Below are 16,055 nucleotides of genomic sequence, written 5' to 3' on the forward strand. Positions count from 1 at the left end.
GAGGAAAGGCTAATATTTGGCATAGGCTAAATATGGGTCGATAAACATCAAAACATTCGGCGGATTATTTATTTATAAATCTGCCACAAGAATTTCTCAATATAATGAGCAATTATTGATTATGGTAATTTCAATATTTTTACATTTAATTGGCATTTAGCAGTATGATTACATGTAGACATTAATAATGTTTATAGCTTAATTCGTATTCCCATCATTCAAAATATCAGCATTCAAAGCATCACCGTTGTTTAAAGATTGATTAGCCAAAACTGATATGAATGAGCTTGGCATTTTTTGAAACAAATAAGGCGTGAAATTAAAATCCTGAGAGCAATTTATGGTCAGTGGGTATCACCTGTGGACCGGACACAGAGCTTTCCACACAAATAGCTGGATATAAATTATTAAGAAAATACAAAAATGAAAATAAGATAAAAATAAATGTTGTTTTCCAACAGTTTGAGGCCAGATTACTCATACCATCTTACAATAAGATCGGAAACATGTATTCGTGAACATATAAATAAACTGCACATCATCCTATACCCACATTTTAAATCGGGTGTGTAGGTGTTTGCTTGTATATAAACAAAACCATGGCAGAAATTCAAAAAAACCAAATTCTTTATGACATTAACCTTAACGAGAGGCAATGAATGATTCGTAATTTCAAGGCTGCCGAAGTCAGCCTAATCGGCGAACAAAAATGTCATTGAGCACTGACTTGGAATTTAGTGTTTGCTTTGTATTAATTAGGTGTTAATAGACATTGAAAAATTAGCAGAAAATAAATTGGCGAAAAGGATTCAATATAGCGAACAAATCTTCTTTGATTAAATGAAAAAGGTGGCACAACATTTCTGCAACATGTTGATTTTCATAAATCTATAAAGAGGTATTACTTTAGGTCTGCAACTTGAAAAGGTTTACTAATTGTCCATAAAAGTATTCGTGTCTGACATAATTCATTCATTATTTTAATATGAGGTGATATATGGAGGTCATTGTCTGGCGACCCTGACGATGTTGAATCTTTAGATCTGTAAGATCTTTAAGAGATTATTTTTGAAACTATGCATCTAAAAAATATGAATGTAAAAGACCTTATTCAAACGAATTTAGTATTAATATTTCTTGATATGCTTATTTAATGTTTAATATTACGATAACTTACAAAAATTTATTCAGCAATATACGTTTAGCTTATAAATATCAATGTAAGAGCCCATATATTTAGGCCCGTTTGAATATATATACGATATAAAACGAGCGGCAAGATGTCAGTGACTTAATACCAGAAATCTCTTGGTCGGATGCCCCTCATAATGATGCAAGTGGCGCAGGTGCAAACACTTCCATGTGTCTCCGTTCCCAAGTCGCGATTTTGATCCATTGGAGTACATAGATATACGACTTTTGGTTTCAGATGCATGGCTGCTCAATTTATCCGCCCAGCCAGCGTGGTTGTTTGTTGGCGTCTTCGCCACTTTTTTTTTTGTGTCTGCGATAATTTTGTTAAATAATTGAGTATGCAATGAAAATTGCGCATTACAGCGACATAAGTACGATGAATGGTCTTTCATTGGGGGGGGGTTGTTTACTGTGCTTGTATGGGGACATAAGTGCCTATATGGTTACAAACACCTGTTCATTCGTTTTGCTAGAATGCGTTTCTTTCCTCACTTTTTCCCAAATACTCGCATAAACGGCATTCAAATCCGCACGCTGCTTGACATTTTGTAATTTGAACAAATTGCTTGCATTTTTAGGCAACTCCTATAAATAGTGGAGTTGCTGCTGCTGGAAATATTAGTTTGGAGCAGAGCGAACGACACGTTGGAGCCACGAGCCAAAAACCCCAAAGGACTATTACTAATTTACAAAAAAAAAAAAAGAAACCCAAAAGGATACCCTCTTAAAAGAGCACAATGAACCGAAATTACATTGTCATACTGCAGCTGCTGGGAGTGTTGGTTGTGCTGACCTACGCCAGTGCAATCCCCAAATACGAAGATAGCCATAAGTAAGTCAATTCTAGTACCCCATATACGATACTCATTTGGAATGGCTTCAGGTTCTATGCGGATAAGGCGCAGCGGGATAGGTCGTACTTTAATGAAAACAAGACCCAGCCTAGTGAACCGCAGACAGCTTCCACGAAGGATAGACTGGAACGACTGGGCTATACCACTGGCTACGGATCCCTAAATGTGCGTAAACTACATCAGAACCTCCAAACCGTGGGCTAAACTACTAACATTGATCTGTGAACTTAAATTGTCTAGGGTTATCCTGGCGGTACTGGACTATCCGCCTACAATCCCATAAAACTGGACCTGGGTGGCGTTGTCTTAGGAACTCTTGTGGGCATAGGTGCCATTATACTGATTCCTAAGATTCTATCCGCCTTCCATGGTGGTTATGGAGGCTACGGCCGCAGTGAGTGAAATGCTTTTATGGAAATTCAAAAATAAAGTTAATTTTCGGTCATTTTTAGGCGAGGACAGTGACCTAACACCACTGAGCAGCATGATCAATAAGATTGACGATGTTCTGGGCCAGAATAATATTGACTCGACGAGTTGCATGCAACGTGCTGTGTGCGGTTATGTTCGCTCTACGGAGTATAATATGAAGATCGGTTCCTCAGACCAGATGGACGAATTTATTCATATGCTAGCGGAGTGAGTAGAGGCTTTTAACTCCAAGGTACTTAGCACACAATATTTGCTTTTGACTTACTTGTTTCCAGAAATGCCCTGGTGGATTACCTCCTCGATGGAACGGCTATTAAGGAGGCATTGGAGCATGGAAAGCGAGCCAATGATCGAGCCTGTGAAGAGGTGTACTCCAATTGTCCGCTGGACAGTAAATCAGCTACGGATATTCTAATGAAGCTGATGCCAAAGAAAAACCCACAAGGAAAAGGAAAATCATCTGGAATTTCCCGAGAAAAGAAGGTTTAGTTAATGTTGTTCTATGAAATTTTAAAAAATTGTTCTCCATTTGCATACAACCAAATATTTTCCCAACATATAAATAAACTCCATTGTGTTATCTTTATTCAACTAGTTTCTGTGCGTTTATAAGCTTTTCCAAAACAATTAACAATGCCTTAGGCCATTTACCATATAATTTCTTTGGTAAGAAGTTTTAACCATAGATCCAATATTTTGTAAGCATTTGTGATTTTTGAGTACGTCTATTCTGGGGAGGCATTCTTAGCCTCATTGCCGCTTAAAATAATTTGCAATTGCTTTTCCTGCTGTTCAATGAGGGGCAACCACTGCTCCGATGGGGCTATAAACTTGGTCGGTTGAAAGGTGGGTATTTTACCTAGTTTTCCCAAAACCGACCTGCGATGCGCTTGATTCTCAATCATGATGTGTTCCAGTTTGTCTACCAAGTGGTTGGACTCTTTGATCAGGTCATCGATGGACTGCAGCAGGGCGTACCAATCTATTTTCTGCGTACCAATCAGAGCATTACCCCTCAATCGAAAGGGAAAGGGAACGAAGCTGCGCCAAGGCTTAAACGATTCGATGGTATAGGGTATAAAATGCCGCTCAGATTCCATTTCCACGGCATCGTCATCGAAATGCCAGGATGCTAGAGTAGGAGCCAATATAGAGTTACTCCCACTTCCCCTCGACAGATTCGATTCATCAAAGTTGAGCCTCCGTATCTTGGCTATCTGATCACCAAGTCTCTTCTCCACATCGGAGATGCCATCACTGTCATCCTCATCGGATTTGGGTAGATAGGAGTTGACCAGGTCCTTGTTATAGGCCTTCGGCAGTAGCGTCTGAGTTTGTCGCGAAACGGTAGGCACACTATCGGTCATTTGGGACATGGAATAGGTAAGAACATCTGCAAGTATTTGGGTTACATTTAACTAAACCAAATATCTAACTGAAAACTTACACTTCTCATAGCCATCCTTCTTTTTGGAGTACTGTCCATCAGTGAGAATACCTACGTCCTTGAGTAGAATAAGATCCTTCTGTACCCCGAAACTGACTTCCTTCATGAGCTTCGTCGGCACAAAGTCCGTCTGCAAGGCCACATTAGCCTTGCCAGCTCTTAGTCGTCTGTATGGAAAAACACTAAGTACTATTTAAATTGTATGATTTGGCTTAAAGACCTTGAGGCATCCAGTAACTTGGCCCGAAGCAAGGCGCTCTTATCGGGCTTGGTGAGCGTGGAAACGCTAACTGCCCGCCAAGGAGGTCGCTTGGCTTCATTTTCCTTTTCCTTCTCCGCAGCCAGCTCCTTCATGCGTCTCCAACTGTTTTTGGCTCTAAAGAGGAGGTATTTTATTTGTTAAAATAATGTGTAAGGTATTTTATAAGTTAAACCCTATTACCCACCTACTCAATGATGCACTACTCGAACGAATGGCTGAATGCGGAGTACCTTGCTGGTCATCCACACTTTGCGTCTCGCTGGTTTCCGATGATGTGCCACTGTTGTTGGAGCTGGTACTCTGCTTTTGCCTACTCATGGTAGCGAGTTTTTGCCTTTTAAAACTTTAAATGTGTGTGGGTGGAGAAAACTGCTTGACGTCTCTATTAGCAGTCAATACATCGATGCATAAACAATTCAGTGCATCCTGGTTGCTATGGCGTCGACTGAAATAGTTGGGGATGGGGCTTGGATATCGACCTGTGGATGAAAGGGAATAACAAGGCGCCAAATAATTCAGGCATTCACACCTTGTTAAATCACCCGGTGTTGACACTCTAGCTATTTTAAGTAAAGAAGGAGGCAAGAGGCAATACATAATAATAAAATAATATACAGACATAACAAAAACATATTTTATTATTCAGTAAGATTTCTATTTTAGGAATTGTTATAGAAAGCATTAAATATGCGGAAGACCTCGCCATTGTAATTATCCAAATGCGTTCGCCCTCCTTCATAAGAGCATTCAGCAAACAGATTGTAGTTTTGCCTATGGAACCAATAGTTCTTGGCAGTGCTATTGGCACCAAGATCGAGGGTATTCAGCTGCAACACTCCGAAGTGGAACGTCCTACCGTCAGTCTGGACGCTCTGCACAACAATTGGTTTGGGAAGAGCTCCTACGGAATCCCCATGCAGTTGCTTTGCTCGAGCGGCTGCCACAACGAAAGCTTTGACCAGTGTCCTCGCCTGAAGCTGAGAAGTTGTGACCTCGGATCCGTGGGAGTTTTTGACTTGGTGTTTGTTAAACACCGTAAAGATGGTGTGCGGGTGGGAGCAGGTGATGTCCGAGCGCAAAGCTAAATGAATAACATTGTTAGTCATGCATCGGGTAGTACTTATTAAACAACTTACGATACAAGTTCTTAGCTTGGTAAATGTGGTACTTCGGAATCGATATAGTACTCTTCATGGGGTAAAGATCAGGCAGATCTCCTTCGAATTTTCCCTTAACACCTTCGATGGCTCGGTTGGCAAATACCACTTTTTCAGCATTGATTGAGAATCCTAGCAGATCCCCGTCTTTGCTTAAAAAAGTCTTAAAAGACGCGTTGTCTATCAGCTTCCTTCGAACAGAGACTGAACGGCCAGCCAGTTTTTCACTTTCATGCAGGAGTTTGTTTACCAACAGTCGGCTGAGGAGATATTATTATTTACTTATGTTATGATACAGTTTAAAGATATGATCTTACTTGACCCTTTCGTGTGATATTCCGTAGGAGCGGGGCAGGTTAAAGGCCGGCCTCTCCGGTAGCCTCACCTTGGGCAGCTTGACTTGCTCTGCATCAAGCACGTGGGATGCCAGAATCGCATGCCGGACACTCTTGTCTACGGAATTTGGCAACTGCTGACTTGCAATGGCATCCTCGATGTGCTTGGGAAATGTTTGGATCACAATGGAGTTGGTCAGCACCTGGGCCTGCGGCAATCCACCAATTAGCACGCTGTTGTCGGAGTAAGTGTTGCAAACTGTGGGGTGCCAGTCAGGGTGCCTGCTGTCCTCGGGAACGGGTTTTTCGCGTGCGCCAACAATGTCCACTCTGTAGGTAAAGTTAGATATGTTACCTTTTACCATCAGTACATATTTCCCATTAATACTCACAGTTTTTTTTCAACTTTGGCGTTCAAGAGATCCTCGGGATTCTTCACCAGAACACCTAGCTTCAGGAGCTCCGCCGCGGCGCCAGTTTCCTTGGGGACTCGCCTACCCTGGACCAGCCAGTGCTTCTTGAAATGCCAGCCGATGTGCTGGGCACAGAGAGTGTTCGTCAGCCTCATTTAAGTTAGGATTTGCTTATGTTTTCGTTCAATGAAATGAAGCCCGGCGGACTGGTTATGAAACTCAGTGCTGCCAGATGGTGAGAGAAATTCCCTGCCCCATCGGCAATAAATATTAGTGATGTGATCACTTCATCCACGGTTCAAGCTGTAAATCGTTACATCGTGATTTTTAATTTTATATGTATTCAATTTCTTGTATAAGGCCGTATAATTTAACAATTTTAGTGAATGAAATTGCAATATCTTATAATTGTTGTTTTTTTGGCACTTGTAATGGTTAGAGAAATATTATAAAAATATTTAATAACAAGAAAATGTAACATATCAGAAACTGGCGATAGCGATGTATCGGTTTTCGATGCCACCACTATTTCCGCGTCTGGTCACACTTTTCGGTAATTGTAATAAATAAAGGAAAGGCGGAGATTTTTGTTAAAATTTTAACAAAATTGGATGACATTTTAGAAGGTAAGTGTGGAAATTAGTGTTTATACAACAGCTCATTGCACGGATAATATAAGTAACCCGTATACTCGTGTTTTAGCCGCTTGCTCACCTCCCGCAATACTCACGATACCGCACCGCCCGACAAAAATGCCGCGATATAGGGAGTGGGACTTGGCCTGCAAGGTGTACGTGGGAAACCTGGGCTCCTCGGCGTCCAAGCACGAGATAGAAGGCGCATTTGCCAAATATGGACCCCTGCGAAACGTGTGGGTGGCCCGCAATCCACCAGGTTTCGCCTTTGTCGAATTTGAGGATCGCCGTGACGCGGAAGACGCAACGCGTGCCCTGGACGGAACACGCTGCTGCGGCACTAGGATTCGCGTAGAGATGTCTTCGGGTCGCTCGCGCGATCGCCGGCGCGGAGAAGGCGGCAGTAGTGGTCGCTCTGGTTCCGGACGCTACAGGTAATTCCACGACAAAAAAACTGTACTTCTCATGTTACTTGGCTCAATGTGTCTCCCAAATGGAACAATGGATCACTTGACTCCAAAAATTGGGTACTTTCTTCAGGTTTCTAAGCATATGATGGCGGTCTTGCCTGTAACCGTCAAAATTAATCAATCCTTATCAAAACGTATAAAATTTGTTATCGAAATTTCATTGGAATCGTCGCAAAAAACATTAATTGCGAATAGCAAACATGTACATTTTCCCGCCTTTTTCTGCACGTGATAGAACAGCCTTCGAAATGTCAGTTTTATGAGTACTTCTTCGCAGGCTGTTTTATTCATGTCCAACTGACATCACATCGCTATTCATAACATTTCTAATTAAAAATTGACTTGGTACTTTATTTAGACCAAACTTACAAACTGTATACATATATTATCTACGATCCAATCATTTAGTGGTTGTTAAATTCGAGTTATCGACACTTTTTCAGGATAACTCCTTCGGCTAGAACTACTTCCACTGCTACTTCTTCCTTCTACAACATCAACAATCTACAACAGCAACCATCTTCACAGCCACAGCCAGCAACCTTCAACTTGCAACTCTAAATTAACCATGTTCAGCGTCACAGCCTCACAGAAGTTTTGATTAGCAACCCAAATGATTTCATCCTAGAAGAAGCAATGCAGTCGCCCAAAGAGTTCTTTTTTAAAGTTATCCTGCGTATCCTTCAAATAATTGCTTACAATTATTTCTTTAATTTAGTTGCCTATGATATGAGGGTTCGTCCGCTTTCTCAAGTACTTGACTCTGATGTCGAGAAAACTGGCCTTGAACGCGTTTAACGCTGATGATCACAGCTACTATAGATTTGTTCGACCATTTTCTTATTGCATATGTATCCGACAAAGTAGAAAGCTTTAAACTCTAATTATAGGATATCAGTTGGTAATAGATAGTAAATGTAATTGCAGCAGCTAAATGTAATAGCAGCATTAGCAATAATACTCTTATCTTAATTGGTTCACAGCTTAATTCATAGAAACAAAACAGTTTGCACAGCTTTCATTTTTGTTCCCCCTGGTAATTAGTTTAAGTAACTATTTAGCAGTATTTAACACTCCTATTTTGCAGCTCTTTGTAAGGCGCGTATGTACATACACTTCTTACCATTCTAAGCTGATTTAAATAATTTTATTAAGCTTTTAAGTAATCATTTCTTCTTTACCAATGCGTTTATTTCAGGTCACGTTCGCCACGTCGCTCCCGATCGCCCCGCAGCCGCAGCTTCTCGCGCGATCGTCGAAGTCGCTCGGATTCTCGGGATCGTCATTAATGTTTCCAAAAGGATATCGTTTAAGCAGTGTCGCATCAAAGAACAAGCCGGCCAAGGCCGTATTTTCTGTAGGAATTCCTATGTCGATTGCGATCCAAGTAAATTTACTTCAGATGACAATATAAATCTTTCGATGCATTCTTGAAATTCCTTTTTTTTTTTTACTAAAAAATAAAGACGCACAATCAGCGAGTTTTGATTGGTTTCATATATCATCAAAAACAGTTTGTTTCCAGCAAAAGGGGACGTGCTTAGTGCACTGTTTATTATGTGAGAATTGACGTGCTGCTGTACAACTTGCTTAGAAGTATGTTCGAATAATAATTTAAACAGGCGCACGAGTGTAAAATATTATGTATACTAACAAAGGTACACTTTAAACTTAGGAGAAGACGCAACACGAATTCGTTGCACATTTCGCACTGGAATAAACCTTACGTCTAGTCATTGTATGTATCCTCGCTGCAGGGCTCTGAGCCCCATCCCAAATGGCAGATCGGATTGGTTATGGCTGCCCCTAGCGCATGCGGTATGTGTTCGACTCCTGAATTTGAGACAATTCGCCCTTGAAATTAATGTCGATGACGAAGTCCAGGTCACGGTTGTTCCGCTCGTTGGGCTTCATCTGGAACGTGCCAGTGATCTCCTCGTTCTTCTTTGCCGTCATGTGGTCATCGAGGTAGAACACGGTTTGCTTCCAATGCGTGTATGTGGAGTCTGGTGACGTACTGAACCCAAGACGCTTGTGGCACTTGGTGAACTCTATATTAAAGTAGGTGACTAATGCCTGCACGAAGTCGTTGCGCTTGATGCATAGGCTGAACTTGGACGAGAAGTTAAGATCGGCCTTTTGCACGGTATACAGATCCACCTCCTTGACCATGCAAGATGTGGATACCACTTGCTTGGGATCGACCACGTCGACCAGTGGCTCGGTCACGGCCACCTTACGAATGCAGCTCATGTCGAAGCCGTAGACATCGTCCCACCAGTTGATCTTCTCGTCCTTGTACTGTCTGTCCTCGATGGCCGTGATATACAGCGTGCCCCTATCTGGGAACATCATGCCGTCCTTCTTCAGCCACTTGTCCCGAGCGTACAACACTGTATCCAGCATGGATTCGTAGAACAGGCAGTAACTAAATTAAGGAAAGAAATTAAAATGGTTAATATGCTAAATCAAATATGACCACTTTTTAAAAGCTTAACTACAAATGAAAACCTACCCCATCCACTCGGAAATAATAATGTCCACTCCCTCAATACCATTTGGAAGCTCAATCTCCTCAATCTTGCCCTTGACAACCGTGATTACATCCTGCAGATTGTTGTCAATGACCACTTGGCGGGCAAACTCAATGATGTTGGAGCAGTCGACGGCAATCACCTGAGCAGCACCGGCTTTGGCAGCGAACATGGAGAGAATGCCGGTACCGCAACCCACGTCCAGTACGGTCTGCAAAGAGGAGATACCCCGGTGAGAAGGGCTACGAAAAATGGGGAAACCCCGGAAGTTAACCCTACCTTGCCCTGAAACAGATGCTTGTTGTGGTACATGGCGTTGCGGTATGTGACGGTGCGCACTTCGTCCTTGAGCATCTCCTCGTGGATCCCGAAATGGGCATAGGAGTCAAAGTAATAGTCGCGGGACGTCATCTCGTCGGCGTTGGCATTGGGATTATCACCGGTGGAGCCCTCCGCGGGCAGCTTCTTCGCCACATTGTTTGAGTTCGCATTTGAATTGGGCGTGATGCCGGTCGCCGATTCCACAGCTGCCTCCATGGGAATGTCTGTGCTGGCCTGCGAATCGGGTTCGTCAGCTACTGGCCTGTCGATTGCCGTCACATTTTGACCAAAACTTACCATTTTCTAATTTCTTCGGCGTCTCTTTGGTTTTTCACGTCGAAAAATTGGCGACTAAATGATGGGACTGTTTCTACAGCACGCTAGTTTAAAAGGTCGCTTATCAACACTGCCCCCGCACAAAAGCTGGAAACAAATATCGCCAGCTCGATATTATTGGATTTTTCTGAAATTTTAGTATTTTTGAGCTGGGAAGAATTGGAGTCAGTTGTCTAAGGCATGTTCCATATAATCGAGTAAAATAATCTTTGTCATAACATCAATAAGATATAATAAATACGTTCATGGTTTATTAACTGCTGCAATGCTTGTTGTATTGGTCCTATTTCACTGCTAACAAAAATACATAAACTGGGAAACACGTTTCATCGATAGTTGTAAATAAGATCCGATAGTTTTACTGGTAAGTGCTCATCTCTAGCTACCGCTTGCCCGGTAATTTTGGCGGCAAAATATTCGCACATCGCATTTACTAAAAAACGAAATATAAAGCGAAGCAGAAGTAGCGTCTATTACCTCAGTTCTTCTTTTTAACTTTGTTTACCCTATCAAAATGGAAGGCTTCGACGATGCGGGTGTGTTCTTTTCGGACAATTTCGGCGGAGATAACCAGCAGGATGCGCAAATCAACTTGCAGGCGGTAAAGAAGAAGTACAAGGAGTTCATCCGGACATTTAACGAGGAGAACTTTTTCTACAAATACCGGTAAGTGAACTGCATCTCCTCATCTGAACCCCATTTAAGGTAATCCCCCTGCAGTGACACCCTGAAGAGGAACTATCTTAATGGTCGCTACTTCTTGGAGATTGAGATGGAGGATTTGGTGGGCTTCGATGAGACCTTGGCTGACAAGCTGAACAAGCAGCCGACGGAGCATTTGGAAATCTTCGAGGAGGCTGCCCGGGAGGTAGCCGACGAGATCACAGCTCCCCGGCCGGAGCACGAGGAACATATGCACGACATCCAGATTCTTCTGAGCTCCAATGCGAATCCCACCAACATACGACAGTTGAAGTCGGACTGCGTATCCAAGCTGGTTAAGATCGCCGGAATCATTGTCGCAGCCTCAGGAATAAGTGCCAAGGCTACGCGGATGTCTATCCAATGCCTGTCCTGCAGCACGGTCATACCGAATCTCAAAGTGAATCCAGGTTTGGAGGGCTACGCCCTACCCAGGAAGTGCAACACGGAGCAGGCGGGCAGACCCAAGTGCCCGCTGGACCCCTTCTTCATCATGCCGGACAAGTGCAAGTGCGTCGATTTCCAGACCCTTAAGTTGCAAGAGCTCCCCGACTTTGTGCCACAGGGTGAGATTCCCCGCCACTTGCAGCTCTTCTGCGATCGCTCGCTCTGTGAACGCGTGGTGCCCGGCAATCGCGTGCTTATCCAGGGCATATACTCCATTCGCAAGGTGGGCAAACCCTCGCGTCGGGATGGTCGCGAGAAAGCCGTCGTTGGAGTCCGTGCTCCTTACATGAGGGTGGTGGGCATCACCGTCGACTCAGAGGGTGCGGGTGCCATCTCCCGATACAGCAACATCACATCCGATGAGGAGGAGCACTTCCGGCGAATGGCCGCCTCTGGGGACATCTACGAACGTCTCTCACAGTCACTGGCGCCCAGCATCTTCGGCTCTCGGGATATCAAGAAAGCTATAACTTGTATGCTTTTTGGCGGGTCTCGTAAGCGTTTACCGGATGGTCTGTGCCGTCGAGGCGACATTAACGTCTTACTGCTGGGAGATCCTGGTACTGCCAAGTCACAGTTGTTAAAGTTTGTGGAGAAGGTGGCACCCATAGCAGTCTACACTTCGGGCAAAGGCTCCAGTGCGGCTGGTCTCACGGCTTCGGTTATGAAGGATCCTCAAACGGTGAGAAAAAACATTGCACACCTAATCCTTACAAATTAAATGATACATTAATCTTTAGCGTAACTTTGTCATGGAGGGTGGAGCCATGGTGCTGGCCGATGGAGGCGTGGTTTGTATTGATGAGTTCGACAAAATGCGAGAGGATGATCGTGTGGCCATTCACGAGGCCATGGAACAGCAGACAATATCCATTGCCAAAGCCGGCATCACGACCACCTTGAACTCACGCTGTTCGGTCTTGGCAGCTGCCAACTCCATTTTCGGTCGATGGGACGACACCAAGGGCGAGGAGAACATTGACTTTATGCCCACAATTCTCTCCCGTTTCGACATGATTTTCATTGTAAAGGATATTCACGATGAGTCGCGGGACATTACGCTGGCCAAGCACATCATCAACGTGCATCTGAGCTCTAACAAGTCAGCGCCTTCAGAGCCGGCTGAGGGTGAGATATCGCTGTCGACGTTCAAGAAGTATATTCACTACTGCCGAACTCATTGCGGTCCGCGCCTGAGCGAAGCTGCCGGCGAGAAGCTAAAGAGCCGCTACGTGCTTATGCGCAGTGGAGCCGGCCAGCAGGAGAAGGCATCTGACAAGCGGCTAAGCATTCCCATCACTGTGCGTCAGTTGGAGGCTGTCATCCGCATTTCGGAGTCGCTGGCAAAGATTCGTTTGCAACCGTTCGCCACAGATGAGCACGTGAACGAAGCACTTCGACTTTTCCAAGTGTCTACCCTTGATGCTGCGATGACTGGCAGCTTGGCTGGAGCCGAAGGATTCACGACCGAGGAGGACCAGGAAACACTCAACCGCATCGAAAAGCAATTGAAACGTCGCTTTGCAATTGGATCTCAAGTATCGGAGCAGAATATCTTACAGGTAAGCACAGAAGTCTTATGAATCGAATGAACAATTTTTATTTATAATGCTTGCTTTTCATAGGACTTTTTGCGTCAGAAATACGAAGAACGCACGGTAATGAAGGTAATTCATACCATGATCCGACGTGGAGAGCTGCAGCACCGGATGCAACGGAAGATGCTCTATCGAATTTGCTAAACACTGTTAATCACTTCATTTCTTGTCCATCGTTGAATATGTCTTCAATCATTTCGTCACATTATTTGTATTTCCATTTATAGTATTAAGATAAACTACATTCTTTCCCAATAAACCAAATTGAATCATTATTTTATTTATTCAAATTCTGTTAAATATTTGAACAATAATTCAGTGATGTATTTAATAGCTAGAAGTTTACAGAATAGATACTCTGATACTTGTAGTGGGAAATCCTAGGTATTTCAAGTGCATAAGTCAGTCGAGCCGGCAGACTATATGTTTGGTAAATATTTATGATTGTTTACATTTAAAAAATGAGATTATAAGCAATGTCTAAATTCTGTTTGTTGATAATGCTTGGTCGAAACACATAGACCCTTTGGTCGGCCTCCAAATTTTCGCGCAAACCGACAATTTCGCTCTACATTCGACTGTGTTTGCCTACGTCATTCGGACAAATCACAAAAACCAATCATATTGCCTTGGCCACTTGCCAATTTCTTAAAAATATTTTTTCCTCTGTTTGAGAACGTTTATTACTTCCTTTTATACAAAACTCAATTAGTATATTTGCGCATGCACATCTATGTACTTACATACATTTGAAAACTGAAATGTACTCAAAATGTGCACGAATTTTCAAAAATACGTAAGCGTGTTACGTATGCTCGCTTTTGGCCATTTAAAAACAATGGCAAATGTATATATATGTATATGTATATGTAGGCATTCCAAATTTATGAATTTCCGGAAGGAAATCTTTACAATCTTGTTTATCACGGAACATTTGCGGAATGACTGTATTATTTAAAAAGTCCTAACAATAATATTTATTTCTCGTACATTTTTCCCAACTGACGCCACTTTGCTGCGTTTTAAGGTCCGAATGACGTCAAGTTGGTCTAAAATTTATTGAGGGCGAATTAGAAACATGTTTCTCTAGACGTTTTAGAAAAATTCCAGAAGATCATGGGCCCAATATCAATAAAAAAAAGAACACCCAGGCTATGAAAATAGATATAATTTATTTGTGACGATAATTTCCATTTAAGTCAGCTACACATTTAAACACATAGTACATGTATGTATGATGTTTTCTCAATTTAATAACATAGTGGTACTTTGAACTTTGCATCCGAACCCAGGGTCAAGATAATTCAAACATCAAACAATAAGAGATTAATTGAAATTCATATTCCGATATTGATGCACACACGAGTGTATGTATTTTTTCAATTACCTCTGCCTGTGTCAGTTCATCGTTTCCATTAACAAAGCGTTGCACCGATGTTCTTTTCATTGCACATGGAAATGTAGCTATGGATCCATGTGTACCATGTGTATAAGTTCGCTTTTCACCTAAACCAATTTACTCGGTTTTTTTTTTTTGTCCATCACCCGCTACGTAGGTCCCTAGACATCGTAAAAAAATTGTCAAAAATAGTGATTCCTGCGTGATGGATTATTGTCAACACGAGCTAAGCCCTAATAGTATATATTGATATTTGAGATATATACTGGATATATTACGCAACCGATCACAATTATTATATGTCTGTTAATTAGACTGCACACAATTGGGGGCGCTGGCGAAATTAGATAATTGTTTCCAACACGTTTGTATACTTTGTGAAACAGAAATTCTTGAACGTCATCAGCATCCGTGGATTCCTTCCCATTCTCGCGGGAGAGCAAACGGATGGGATTCTGGTCCGCCGGGCCAGAGGTGTATATACAAAAGGCCCATGTAAGCTATATGTAGGGAGGTGCGAGAGGAAAATCGCTGAGTGGGGCCTTTGTTTTGTGAATGAAAATGAAAATTCTCGCCGTACATATGCCAAGCCTACGTCCGCCGTACGCCAGTACAATTTTAGATCTCGAGCGAGCGAGTTCGTCCGGAACAGAGAGCTACAACCGATGAAAGCCGTATTTGTTGGATAGAAACGCGGACTCAGATTGCCATTTTTGTTGCAGTGCACCAGAGGATCATGTACATTTACCCCAGCTCACCGGAATCAGCATCGTCCTTGCAGTCCGAAGAGAGTGCGGCCATTAAGATTCAGGCCGGATTTCGTGGCTACCGTGTGCGCAAAGAGATCCATCGATCCAGCAAGAATCCCCATCCCAGGCGGAATCAGCGACAGCGTCCAAAGAACAACGGCCTCATGGAAAACCAGAACAATACGGGAAATCCCCGTCCCAGCGGCGAGGATCAGCATACGGCCACCGAGAATGGTGGTAAATCCGTGGAGGATCGTAGTGCCACCAAGATACAGGCGGGATTCCGGGGATTCCTGGTGCGAAAGAAGCAGAAAATCGCCACCGATGCCGCTGTTAAAATTCAGGCTGGCTTCCGGGGATTCAAAACACGCAAAGAATTGAAACAATGCGAGCCCATTGTGTAATGACTTTGCGCGCTGGTCGTTCCACAACTCTGATTTCTACTGTACATACAAATATTTGTATTCAAATCCTACCGCTTAGTTCAATACGTGTCGTGTAAATAGATTAATATTAACTGATAGCTTCCAGATGAATAAAATACTCTTACTCAAGAAACCGCAATCTTGAAAGACACCACTATCCATTAACGAGATCCAAATTGTTTGTGTTTTCTCTAGGCCTATTTTTGGTATACCGTGCTGTATGTATATGGTATGAATACAGTGAATAAACATTTTGTTCATCGAACACGTAGCACTTGATGGAAACTGACGAAACGGAAAACACAATACGATAGTTGCAAAGAATGGTTTTTAGGGAGCACAAAG

The 16,055-nt window shown here is 42.9% G+C and overlaps 7 protein-coding genes across 8 annotated transcripts; 4 read left to right on the forward strand and 3 right to left on the reverse strand.

Annotated features, from left to right (window-relative positions):
* Positions 1–1,808: 1,808 nt before the first annotated feature.
* Desi (Desiccate) lies at positions 1,809–3,065 on the forward strand. The gene is made up of 5 exons (NM_141759.4): positions 1,809–2,026; positions 2,078–2,213; positions 2,289–2,442; positions 2,501–2,687; positions 2,756–3,065. Exons 1-5 carry the CDS (start codon positions 1,932–1,934, stop codon positions 2,967–2,969), a joined length of 786 nt encoding a protein of 261 aa, NP_650016.1. The 5' UTR covers positions 1,809–1,931; the 3' UTR covers positions 2,970–3,065.
* A 139-nt stretch (positions 3,066–3,204) lies between these two features.
* Positions 3,205–4,507, reverse strand: CG42633 (uncharacterized protein; the record flags this gene model as incomplete). The annotated part of the gene is made up of 4 exons (NM_001170112.1): positions 3,205–3,873; positions 3,928–4,094; positions 4,148–4,303; positions 4,374–4,507. 4 exons carry the CDS (start codon positions 4,505–4,507, stop codon positions 3,206–3,208), a joined length of 1,125 nt encoding a protein of 374 aa, NP_001163583.1. The 3' UTR covers position 3,205.
* Positions 4,508–4,802: 295 nt separating this feature from the next.
* On the reverse strand, positions 4,803–6,332 carry mRpL37 (mitochondrial ribosomal protein L37). The gene is made up of 4 exons (NM_079582.5): positions 6,074–6,332; positions 5,664–6,011; positions 5,326–5,606; positions 4,803–5,270 (listed from the first exon to the last, which is right to left on the reverse strand). The coding sequence occupies exons 1-4, from the start codon at positions 6,247–6,249 to the stop codon at positions 4,849–4,851; spliced, it is 1,227 nt and encodes a 408-aa protein (NP_524306.3). The 5' UTR covers positions 6,250–6,332; the 3' UTR covers positions 4,803–4,848.
* Positions 6,333–6,622: 290 nt separating this feature from the next.
* On the forward strand, positions 6,623–8,705 carry Rbp1 (RNA-binding protein 1). Of its 2 annotated transcripts, none has more exons than NM_169364.3 (3): positions 6,623–6,720; positions 6,797–7,163; positions 7,643–8,705. In NM_169364.3, exons 2-3 carry the CDS (start codon positions 6,847–6,849, stop codon positions 7,758–7,760), a joined length of 435 nt encoding a protein of 144 aa, NP_731510.1. In that variant the 5' UTR covers positions 6,623–6,720; positions 6,797–6,846; the 3' UTR covers positions 7,761–8,705. The 2 variants fall into 2 exon arrangements, with proteins under 2 accessions (NP_731510.1, NP_524307.1); NM_079583.3 differs by having other exon boundaries at positions 8,398–8,705.
* A 15-nt stretch (positions 8,706–8,720) lies between these two features.
* Art1 (Arginine methyltransferase 1) lies at positions 8,721–10,466 on the reverse strand. The gene is made up of 4 exons (NM_141760.4): positions 10,352–10,466; positions 10,013–10,288; positions 9,715–9,944; positions 8,721–9,627 (listed from the first exon to the last, which is right to left on the reverse strand). Exons 1-4 carry the CDS (start codon positions 10,352–10,354, stop codon positions 9,006–9,008), a joined length of 1,131 nt encoding a protein of 376 aa, NP_650017.1. The 5' UTR covers positions 10,355–10,466; the 3' UTR covers positions 8,721–9,005.
* A 297-nt stretch (positions 10,467–10,763) lies between these two features.
* On the forward strand, positions 10,764–13,390 carry Mcm5 (Minichromosome maintenance 5). The gene is made up of 4 exons (NM_079584.4): positions 10,764–11,056; positions 11,111–12,221; positions 12,280–13,101; positions 13,165–13,390. The coding sequence occupies exons 1-4, from the start codon at positions 10,905–10,907 to the stop codon at positions 13,279–13,281; spliced, it is 2,202 nt and encodes a 733-aa protein (NP_524308.2). The 5' UTR covers positions 10,764–10,904; the 3' UTR covers positions 13,282–13,390.
* Positions 13,391–15,143: 1,753 nt separating this feature from the next.
* CG14687 (uncharacterized protein) lies at positions 15,144–15,883 on the forward strand. The gene has a single exon (NM_141761.2). The coding sequence runs from the start codon at positions 15,273–15,275 to the stop codon at positions 15,687–15,689; it is 417 nt and encodes a 138-aa protein (NP_650018.1). The 5' UTR covers positions 15,144–15,272; the 3' UTR covers positions 15,690–15,883.
* The last annotated feature ends 172 nt before the right edge of the window (positions 15,884–16,055 follow it).

This window comes from Drosophila melanogaster, chromosome 3R, assembly GCF_000001215.4.
Source record: "Drosophila melanogaster chromosome 3R".
Lineage (NCBI taxonomy): Eukaryota > Metazoa > Arthropoda > Insecta > Diptera > Drosophilidae > Drosophila > Drosophila melanogaster.

Bases quoted from the DNA above. Each gene is read 5' to 3' on its own strand.
- Desi (NM_141759.4), top strand. From the start codon at position 1,932: ATGAACCGAAATTACATTGTCATACTGCAGCTGCTGGGAGTGTTGGTT. The intron at 2,214-2,288 runs GTGCGTAAACTA...TAAATTGTCTAG, and splicing joins CTGGCTACGGATCCCTAAAT to GGTTATCCTGGCGGTACTGG. The intron at 2,443-2,500 runs GTGAGTGAAATG...GGTCATTTTTAG, and splicing joins TTATGGAGGCTACGGCCGCA to GCGAGGACAGTGACCTAACA.
- mRpL37 (NM_079582.5), bottom strand. From the start codon at position 6,249: ATGAGGCTGACGAACACTCTCTGTGCCCAGCACATCGGCTGGCATTTC. The intron at 5,607-5,663 runs GTAAGATCATAT...ATATCTCCTCAG, and splicing joins ATATCACACGAAAGGGTCAA to CCGACTGTTGGTAAACAAAC. The intron at 5,271-5,325 runs GTAAGTTGTTTA...TTATTCATTTAG, and splicing joins CCAAGCTAAGAACTTGTATC to CTTTGCGCTCGGACATCACC.
- Rbp1 (NM_169364.3), top strand. From the start codon at position 6,847: ATGCCGCGATATAGGGAGTGGGACTTGGCCTGCAAGGTGTACGTGGGA. The intron at 7,164-7,642 runs GTAATTCCACGA...ACACTTTTTCAG, and splicing joins TCTGGTTCCGGACGCTACAG to GATAACTCCTTCGGCTAGAA.
- Art1 (NM_141760.4), bottom strand. The intron at 9,945-10,012 runs GTAGGGTTAACT...TCCTCTTTGCAG, and splicing joins AGCATCTGTTTCAGGGCAAG to ACCGTACTGGACGTGGGTTG. The intron at 9,628-9,714 runs GTAGGTTTTCAT...TCCTTAATTTAG, and splicing joins ATTATTTCCGAGTGGATGGG to TTACTGCCTGTTCTACGAAT.
- Mcm5 (NM_079584.4), top strand. From the start codon at position 10,905: ATGGAAGGCTTCGACGATGCGGGTGTGTTCTTTTCGGACAATTTCGGC. The intron at 11,057-11,110 runs GTAAGTGAACTG...ATCCCCCTGCAG, and splicing joins AACTTTTTCTACAAATACCG to TGACACCCTGAAGAGGAACT. The intron at 13,102-13,164 runs GTAAGCACAGAA...TGCTTTTCATAG, and splicing joins CGGAGCAGAATATCTTACAG to GACTTTTTGCGTCAGAAATA.
- CG14687 (NM_141761.2), top strand. From the start codon at position 15,273: ATGTACATTTACCCCAGCTCACCGGAATCAGCATCGTCCTTGCAGTCC.